The following is a 10,200-nucleotide window of genomic DNA, read 5'->3' as shown; positions in this document are numbered from 1 at the left end:
TTGTTTTTTTTTTTTTTTTTTTTTTGAGACTGGAGTCTCGCTCTGTCGCCCAGGCTGGAGTGCAGTGGCCGGATCTCAGCTCACTGCAACCTCCGCCTCCTGGGTTTACGCCATTCTCCTGCCTCAGCCTCCCGAGTAGCTGGGACTACAGGCGCCCGCCACCTCGCCCAGCTAGTTTTTTTGTATTTTTTAGTAGAGACGGGGTTTCACCGTGTTAGCCAGGATGGTCTCGATCTCCTGACCTCGTGATCCGCCCGTCCAGCCTCCCAAAGTGCTGGGATTACAGGCTTGAGCCACCGCGCCCGGCCTCTTTTTTGTTTTTAACTAAATAGAAACAGGATCTCTCTATCTTACCTTGGTCGGTCTTGAACTCCTGGACTCAAGTGATTATTCAGCTTTGGCCTCCCAGTGTGCTAGAATTACAGGCATGAGCCATGTGCTTGGCTGAGGAATACCTTTTTCTACACTCATGTATATGGATTTTTCTTCCTTTGGATGGATGGACAGAGTAACAGTTGTAGATCAGTGTTACTCTATATAGTCTACAAAGTCTGTAGCCTATATTGAGTCTATAGACTGTCCTGCAATATTACTACTAGGATAATGTATGTGTTTACCCAAAACACTGTTGGCCTGGTTAATTTTCACCTCAAATGTTTTCCCACTTGACACAGGAGAAGAGGGTTGTGATGAGTTCTGGAGGGCATCAACATTTGGTCAGCTGTTTGGAGACATTGCAGAAAGCTCTCAAAGGTTTGTAAACGCTTTTGAAATATGCTGATTTCACAAAACACCCAGTTTAAGAAGGACCATTTTATACTTAGACTTGAAGTATAAATTGAGGTAGGTCTACTTTATATACTAAATATTGCTCTTGCATTCATTTATGGAGTTGGAATGAGCTTTTTGCTAAAGTTTGAAACATTTATTTTCGATCCTGTTTTGGAGGATGATAGAGAATAAAAAGATAAATGATGAAGGGTAGTATAAGATACCTGGGGAGGCTGGGTGCGGTGGCTCACTCCTGTAATCCCAGCACTTTGGGAGGCTGAGGCGGGCGGATCACAAGGTCAGGAGTTTGAGACTAACTTTGGCCAACATGGTAAAACCCCATCTCCACTAAAAATACAAAAATTAGCTGGGCATGGTGGCAGGAGTCCCAGCCTCCTGAGTAGCTGTACAGAATCACGTTTTTAGTATCTACTAAAAATACTGTCTCTACTAAAAATACAAAACTAGCTGGGCGTGGTGGTGGGCACCTATAATTCCAGCTTCTTGGGAGGCTGAGGCAGGAAAATAGTGTGAACTGGGGAGCTGGAGGCTGCAATGAGCCGAAATCATGCCATTACAGTCCAGCCTGGGCAACAGGGCGAGACTCTGTCTCAAAGGAAAAAAAAAAAGAGATACCTGGGAAAAGTTTTTTTTTTCTGTTTTTTTTTTTTTTGAGATGGAGTCTCGCCGTGTTGCCGAGGCTGGAGTGCAGTGGCACAATCTTGGCTCACTGCAAGCTCTGCCTCCTGGGTTCACGCCATTCTTCTGCCTCAGCCTCTGGAGTAGATGGGACTACTGGCACTCGCCACCACACCCGGCTAATTTTTTTCTATTTTTTAGTAGAGATGGGGTTTCACCATGTTAGCCAGGATGGTCTCGATCTCCTGACCTTGTGATCCACCCGCCTTGGCCTCCCAAAATGCTGGGATTACAGGTGTGAGCCATCACACCCGGCAAAGTTTTTTTTTTTCTTTACATGTTTTTTTCTGATTAATCTCGGTAAGAAGATGGACTTTTTTTTTTTGAGGTGGAGTTTCACTCCTGTTGCCCTGGCTGGAGTGCAGTGGTGGAATCTCAGCTCACCATAACCTCTGCCTCCTGGGTTCAAGCGATTCTTCTGCCTCGGCCTCCCAAGTAGCTGGGATTACAGGCATATGCCACCATGCCCGGCTAATTTTGTGTTTTTAGTAGAGACTGAGTGTTATATTCTTTATCTTTTTTTCTTTTCTTTTTTTTTCTTTTTTTGAGACAGAGTCACTCTGTCACCCAGGCTGGAGTGCAGTGGCGCCATCTCTGCTCATTGCAACCACTGCCCCCTGGGTTCAAGCGATTCTCTTGCCTCCGCCTGTTGAGTAGCTGGGATTACAGGTGTGCACCACCATGACCAGCTAATTTTTGTATTTTTATTAGAGACAGGTTTCAACATGTTGGTCAGGCTGGTCTCGACCCCCTGACCTTGTGATCCGCCCGCCTCGGCCTCTGAAAGTGCTGGGATTACAGGCGTCAGCCACCGTACCAGGCCTTTTTTTCTGTTTTAATTGTGGTAAAATATAGATAACATAAAATTTACCATTTTCTCTGTTTCTAAGTATATATAGTTCAGTAGCATTAAGTACATTCATTTATTGTATAATCATCACCACTCTCAATCTGTAAAACTTCACTCATCTTCCCAAGCTTACATTCTGTAATGTCTCATTCCTGCCTTCCCCCAGTCCCTGACAGCCACCATTCTGCTTCCTTTCTTTATGAATTTGACTACTCTGTATACCTGATATAAGTGGCATCATACCATATTTGTCCTTTTGTGACTGGCTTATTTCACTTAACATAATGTCTTCAAGGTTCATCTGTTTTGAAGCATTTATTAGAATTTCTTCCTTATTTAAGGTTGAAAAATACTCCTCTCTATGTATATACATTTCGTTTATCCATTCATCTGCTAGTGGACACTAGGATTGTTTTAACCTTTTGACTGTTGTGATTAATAGTGTTGTTAATGTTGAGTATTTGTTTTTATGTTAGTTTTAATGTTAATCTTCCTTATTCTATCATTAGCAGATAAATGTATCTTAAGTTAAAGGTAGCTTGTCCCACATAAGGAGTAATGAAAACGAGAAGCGAAAGGTCCAGTAATTTTTCAAATAGATCTGTTTTTTTGATCTTTAGTACTGCATAGGCCACAGCTAACCCTTACCAATGAACTTTATGCACGTTACAAGCATTTGAACTATTGAATATGTTTATGGTTTTGGAAGGATTAATCTTTCTGTCTTGAAAGAATACCATTTAAGTTATTTGGAGCATTCTTTGTGACTTCCTTTTTTCATCCTCTTATAGTAACATCTTTACCAGCAATGACTGATCGTTTGGAGTCCATAGCAAGACAGAATGGGTAAGTAGTCTTTCTGTAGGCAGAAATGTTTAACTTAGTGTTAACTTTGGGTGGCTTTATTTATGTGTCTTCTATTAATTTTTGTTTTGATTTGTTCCTGCTAGACTGGGCTCTCATCTCAGTGCCAGTGGCACTGAATGTTACATCACGTCAGATATGTTCTATGTGGAAGTGCAGTTAGATCCTGCAGGACAGCTTTGTGATGTAAAAGTGGCTCACCATGGGGAGAATCCTGTGGTATGTGTTGTTGATATTTCACTGGAATCTGTGGGGTTTATGTAGGGACATTAATTTTAAAATTAATTGGTGGGGTTTAAATAGCTTGGGTTTAGGTTTTTTTATGAGCCACTGTAGAGATGATGTGATGGGCTACAAAATCAACGGCTATGGAATGGAATTTAGAAAACATGGGTCCCATCTCTGACATCATCCAAAGACTTTGACCGCTGGAAACACCATAGGAAACCTTTTCTTTTCCCTCCCTCCCTCCCTCCCTCCCTCCCTTCCTTCCTTCCTTCCTTCCTTTCCTTCCTTCTTTCTTTTCTTTTCTTTATTTCTTTTCTTTTTTTTTTTTTGAGGCAGAGTCTCATTCTGTTGTCCAGGCTGTAGTGCAGTGGCATGATCTCTGCTCACTGTAATCTCCGCCTCCTGGACTCAAGTGATTCTCCTGCCTCAGCCTCCCAAGTAGCTGGGATTACAGGCACCCGGCACCATGCTCAGCTAATTTTTGTATTTTTAGTAGAGATGGGGTTTCTCTATGTTGGCCAGGCTGGTCTCTAGCTCCTGACCTCAAGTGATCCACCCACCTCAGCCTCCCAAAGTGTTGGGATTATAGGCGTGAGCCATTGCACCCGGCAGGAACCCTTTTCATTTCATATCAACAAACATGAGCCGCAATTGAACAATAGGTGCTGGGGATACAGAAATAAATGACTCAGGGTTCCTATCCTCAAAGAGATTATAATCAAGAACAGATGATCTGAAAAATTCTGTAATAGAGATGAATCTAAAATGTGTGTAACCAGACAATTTGATATGAATTCCATGTATGGCATTAGAGTTCTTAATGTTTTAAACAAGCTACTGAAAGTTGATTCCTTTAAAAACTATTTCATATGCTTTGACTTTAAATTTTTCACCCTAATCCTATGGTTCACCAAGTAGGAAGAAGGTGCTTTTTAATGTTTTAATATGAGGACCATCTGTAGTTTTAACGGTTTTGCTGTAAAACATGTGCTATAGAAAAAGAGAAAGACTTTTGATATCTTCAAAGTTGCTAAAGTAGTTTTAATATTTTAACATAATTTCTTTGATTTCAGAGCTGTCCGGAGCTTGTACAGCAGCTAAGGTGAGCAAATAAGATTTATATTCCTTGATATTGACAGACAGTGCTGTTCTTTACAGCTAGGTTTTAAGACTGGTCAGAAGTTATTCTCCTCAGGAACAAGTTTATTTTCTTGGGCAAAGACTTTTAAGAGTCTGTACTTTTTTTTTTTTTTTTTTGAGACGGAGTCTTGCTCTGTCGCCCAGGCTGGAGTGCAGTGGCTGGATCTCAGCTCACTGCAATCTCTGCCTCCCAGGTTCACGCCATTCTCCTGCCTCAGCCTCCCGAGTAGCTGGGACCACAGGCGCCGGCCACCTCGCCCGGCTAATTTTTTGTATTTTTAGTAGAGACGGGGTTTCACCGTGTTAGCCAGGATGGTCTCGATCTCCTGACCTCGTGATCCGCCCGTCTCGGCCTCCCATAGTGCTGGGATTACAGGCTTGAGCCACCGCGCCCGGCAAGAGTCTGTACTTAATCACGTCCTGAATTGACATAGCATAGCTTTTCACCCTACTCTATCACAGGGCTTTTTTGTTTTTGTTTTTGTTTTTTTGAGATGGAGTCTTGCTCTATCGCCCAGGCTGGAGTGCAGTAGCATGATCTCAGCTCACTGCAACCTCTGCCTCCCGGGTTCAAGCAATTTTCCTGCCTCAGCCTCCCAAGCGGCTGGGACTGCATATGTGTGCTACCATGCCCCGCTAATTTTTGTATTTTTAATAGAGACAAGGTGGCTGGGTGCAGTGGCTCACGCCTGTAATCCCAGCACTTTGGAAGGCTGAGGCGGGTGGATCCACGAGGTCAGGAGTTCAAGACCAGCCTGGCCAAGATGGTGAAAGCCCATCCCTATTAAAAATATAAAATTTAGGATCACACCTATAATCCTAGCACATTGGGAGGCTGAGGCAGGTAGATCATGAAGTCAGGAGATCGAGATCATCCTGGCTAACACGGTGAAACCCCATCTCTAATAAAAAAAAAAAAATTAGCTGGGTGTGGTGGTGGGCGTCTGTGGTCCCAGCTACTTGGGAGGCTGAGGCAGGAGAATGGCGTGAACCCGGGAGGCAGAGTTTGCAGTGAGCCGAGATCTCACCACTGCACTCCAGCCTGGGTGACAGAGCAAGACGCCGTCTCAAAAAAAAAAAAAAATTAGCCGGGCGTGGTGGCCAGTACCTGTAATCCCAGCTACCCATGAGGCTGAGGCAGAAAATTGCTTGAACCTGGGAGGTGGAGGTTGCAGTGAGCCGAGATTGTGCCACTGCACTCCAGCCTGGGTGACAGAGCAAGACTCCATCTTAAAAAAAAAAAAAAGGGGGCCGGGTGCAGTGGCTCACACCTGTAATCTCAGCACTTTGGGAGGCCGAGGCGGGTGAATCAAGAGGTCAGGAGATCGAGACCATCCTGGCTAACATGGTGAAACCCCATCTCTACTAAAAACACAAAAAATTAGCCAGGCGTGGTAGTGGGCGCCTGTAGTCTCAGCTACTGGGGAGGCTGAGGCAGGAGAATGGCGTGAACCCAGGAGGCAGAGCTTGCAGTGAGCCGAGATCGTGCCACTGCACTCTAACCCGGGCGACAGAGCAAGACTGTCTCAAAAACAACAACAACAACAAAATAAAATAGAGACGAGATTTCGCCATGTTAGCCAGGCTAATCTCGAACTCCTGACCTCACATCTCCCAAAGTGCTGGGATTATAGTTGTGAGCCACCATGCTGGGCCCTTTTCTTTTTTTTTTTGAGACAGAGTTTTGTTCTTATTACCCGGGCTGGAGTATAATGGTGCAGTCTCGGCTCACTGAGCACCTGGCTCCTTTTCTATTTTTTAAATTTTTTTTTGGTAAGACGGAGATTTACTCTTGTTGCCCAGGCTGGAGTGCACTGGTGCGATCTCGGCTCACCACATCCTCCGCCTCCGAGGTTCAAGTGATTCTCCTGCCTCAGCCTCCCCGAGTAGTATCTGGGATTACAGGCATGTGCCACCACGCCTGGCTAATTTTGTATTTTTAGTAGAGATGGGGTTTCACCATTTTGCCCAGGCTGATCTCGAACTCCTGACCTCGGGTGATCTGCCCACCTCAGCCTCCCAAAGTGCTGGGATTACAGGCGTGAGCCACTGTGCCAGGCCTTTTTTTTTTTTTTTTTTTTTTTTTTCCTGAGACGGAGTCTCCCTCTGTCGCCCAGGCTGGAGTGCAGTGGCGGGATCTCAGCTCACTGCAAGCTCCGCCTCCCGGGTTCGCACCATTCTCCTGCCTCAGCCTCCCGAGTAGCTGGGACTACAGGCGCCCGCCACCTCGCCCGGCTAATTTTTTGTATTTTTAGTAGAGACGGGGTTTCACTTGTGTTAGCCAGGATGGTCTCGATCTCCTGACCTTGTGATCTGCCCACCTCGGCCTCCCAAAGTGCTGGGATTATAGGCGTGAACCACTGTGCCTGGTCCCTACTTTTTAATTTTTAAATTTTTTTTCTTATTTTGCCTCAGATTCCCAACAGAATGATATCCCAGGGTCTCTTAAACTTGGTACTAATGACAATTTGGATTGGAAATTCTTTGCTCCTGGGTGGCCTGGTGCATTCTATTATGTTTAATAGCATCCCTGGCCTCTTCATTAGTTGCCGATAGTTATCTCCTTAGTTGTCACAACCATGTCCCCTGGGGCGCAAAATCACCCCTGGTTGGAATTGCTGATCTAGGTTTAGGAGTTCCGTATAGCTGGGCATGGTGGCTCATGCCTATAATCCCAACAATTTGGGAGGTTGAAGTGGGCAGATCACTTGAGGCCAGGAGTTCAAGACCATCCTAGCCAGCCTGGCGAAACTCTGTCTCTACAAAAAATACAAAAATTAGCCGAGTGTGAAGCTGGGCGCGGTGGCTCATGCCTGTAATCCCAGCACTTTGGGAGGCTAAGGCAGGCGGATCCCAGCCTGACCAACATGGAGAAACTCCATCCCTAAAAATACTAAATTAGCTGTGTGTGGTGTTGTGTGCTTGTAATCCCAGCTACTTGGGAGGCTGAGGCAGGAGAATCGCTTTAACCTGGGAGGCAGAGGTTGTGGTGAGCCAAGATCATGCCATCACAGTCCAGTCTGGGCAACGAGCAAAACTGTCCCAAAAAAAAAAAAAAAAAAAAAAAAGAATTATGTGTGGAACAAAATAAATAGAAGGTAATCATTGAATCAGAGAAGCCTTGATAATTGAGTATAATACTACGAGAATAAATTTTTTGCTTTAATTTTGGGAAAAATTATTTCATTTAGAAGGTATATATGTGTTACAGGAAAAGTGCTAGGCTTGAAGACAGTAGCTTTTAGCAGATGGTGGATTTTTTCACTTTTCTTTTAATTGAGTAGAAATTTCTGTACTTAAATTTAAACTCAGAATTAAGACTTTTGGGGAATTTAAGGAAGTTATTACATACACTTTGTTTTGAGCATAGCAGAGTTCTCAGGCACCACATGAGGATGTCTTAGAGTGTTCACATTGAGAAAATAAGTTGTGTATGTGTGTGTGTGTAAAACTGTTTTTTTTTCTTTTCTTTTCTTTTCTTTTGAGACGGAGTCTCGCTCTGTCGTCCAGGCTGGAGTGCAGTGGCGCGATCTCTGCTCACTGCAAGCTCCGCCTCCCGAGTTCACGCCATTCTCCTGCTTCAGCGTCCTGAGTAGCTGGGACTTCAGGCGCCTGCCACATGCCTGGCTAGTTTTTTGTATTTTTAGTAGAGATGGAATTTCATCATGTTAGCCAGGATGGTCTCGATCTCCTGACCTCGTGATCCACCTGCCTCTGCATCCCAAAGTGCTGGGATTACAGGCGTGAGCCACTGCGCCTGGCCTTTTTTTTTTTTTTTTTTTGAGATGGTGTCTCTCTCTGTTGCCCAGTGCAGTGGCATGATCTTGGCTCACTGCAGCCTCCACCTCCCAGGTTCAAGCGATTTTCCTGCTTTAGCCTCCTGAGTAGCTGGGATTACAGGTACCTGCCATTATGCCCGGCTAATTTTTGTATTATCTGGGCGTGGTGAAACCTTATCTCTACTAAAAATACAAAAAATTAGCTGGGTGTGGTGGTGCTCGTCTGTAATTCCAGCTACACAGGAGGCTGAGGCTGGAGAATTGCATGAACTTAAGAGGGAGAAGTTGCAGTGAGCTGAGATCGCACCATGCCATCACACTCCAGCCTGGTGGACAGGGTGAGACTCTGTCTCAGAAAAGAAAAAGAAAAAAAAAAAGAAACAATGTTGACTTTTACCTGATATTTAGTCATTTAGTATAGATTATAATATTAAGGTAAAGCATATATTTGCTGTTACTCTTGTTTCTTTTTACTCTCTTAATAGCACTGTGGACTGTAAGTGCTCAGTAAATGCTCACAGAATTTCTCCTCAAGTGTCTGACCTTGTCATGGGTCGTGACAGTTTAGCTTTCCAGAGAGCTTTTTTTTTTTTTTTGAGATGGAGTCTCGCTCTGTCGCCCAGGCTGGAGTGCAGTGGCCAGATCTCAGCTCACTGCAAGCTCTGCCTCCTGGGTTTATGCCATTCTCCTGCCTCAGCCTCCCAAGTAGCTGGGACTACAGGCGCCCGCCACATCGCCTGGCTAGTTTTTTGTATTTTTTAGTAGAGACGGGGTTTCACCGTGTTAGCCAGGATGGTCTCGATCTCCTGACCTCGTGATCCGCCCGTCTGGGCCTCCCAAAGTGCTGGGATTACAGGCTTGAGCCACCGCGCCTGGCCCAGAGAGCTTTTTTTTTCAAGTTTGAAAAAAGATACCAAGAGTTAGAATTCTGGAGATGTATTGGATTCCTAAACCTATCCACAAAAGCCCATTTGGCTGAGAATCGAAGCATGAATATTTGGTTCTAGAAAGCCAGAGGTCACGGTAGTAGTTTATTTTTTCTGGGATAGATCTGGTCACAGCAATATTTTCTAATGGGTAGTTTGCCTCCAGAGTACCCACTACCTTTTCTCTGGGTCTCCACCTCTGTCCTAGTATCTATTTTCCCTCTCATCTTTGCTCTCATGTTGCTGTATACCCATAAGTGTTATGTCTTCCTAATTTATTTTTGTTTTTTTTTTTTTTTTTTTTGAGACAGTCTTGCTCTGTCGCCCAGGCTAGAGCGCAGTGGCGTGATCTTGGCTCACTGCAAGCTCCGCCTTCTGGGTTCACGCCATTCTCCTGTTTCAGCCTCCTGAGTAGCTGGGACTACAGGTGCCCGCCATCACACCCGGCTACTTTTTTTTTGTATTTTTAGTAGAGATGGGGTTTCACCATGTTAGCCAGGATGGTCTCGATCTCCTGACCTCGTGATCCACCCGCCTCGGCCTTCCAAAGTGCCGGGATTACAGGCATGAGCCACTGTGCCCGGCCCTTTGTAATTTATTTTCTTCTCATTATCTCTGCAATCAAAAGTTTTATTTCTGTTGACATCCAAATTCAATTACATATTTGGAGGAAAGGAGCTGGGTGTGGTGGTGCACACCTGTAGTCCCAGCCACATGAGAGATTGAAGTGAGAGCATTGCTTAAGTCCTGGAATTAGAGTCTGGCCTGGGCAACACAGGGAAACCCCATCTCTACAAAAACATTAATAAAAAGGGAAAAGAAAGGAAAGTTGTTAATGATTGATTTAAATCAGGTTTCATTACTTGGGAGCTAATAAAACTACTTAGTAGAGAGGTTTTGACCACCTTCCTTTTAATTTTCACACTGCTTATTGGCACCTTCT

The 10,200-nt window shown here is 44.6% G+C and overlaps 1 protein-coding gene across 2 annotated transcripts in view; it reads left to right on the top strand.

Moving 5' to 3' along the window:
• The window catches only part of MED1 (mediator complex subunit 1), a 57,523-nt gene that overhangs the window by 8,608 nt on the left and 38,715 nt on the right, over window positions 1-10,200 (top strand). Inside the window, exons 3-6 of one of the 2 annotated variants that reach the window (XM_023204271.2) lie at window positions 675-753; window positions 3,112-3,166; window positions 3,271-3,403; window positions 4,486-4,514. In XM_023204271.2, coding sequence (XP_023060039.1) covers window positions 675-753; window positions 3,112-3,166; window positions 3,271-3,403; window positions 4,486-4,514 — 296 coding nt within the window. The remainder of the gene's footprint in view (window positions 1-674; window positions 754-3,111; window positions 3,167-3,270; window positions 3,404-4,485; window positions 4,515-10,200) is intronic. The other variant, XM_023204272.2, reaches the window with a different exon arrangement.

Source organism: Piliocolobus tephrosceles, chromosome 16 (genome assembly GCF_002776525.5).
Source record: "Piliocolobus tephrosceles isolate RC106 chromosome 16, ASM277652v3, whole genome shotgun sequence".
Classification (NCBI taxonomy): Eukaryota; Metazoa; Chordata; class Mammalia; order Primates; family Cercopithecidae; genus Piliocolobus; species Piliocolobus tephrosceles.
The sequence above is the reverse complement of the archived record's forward strand: the minus strand, read 5'-3'. Positions and strand labels throughout refer to the sequence as shown.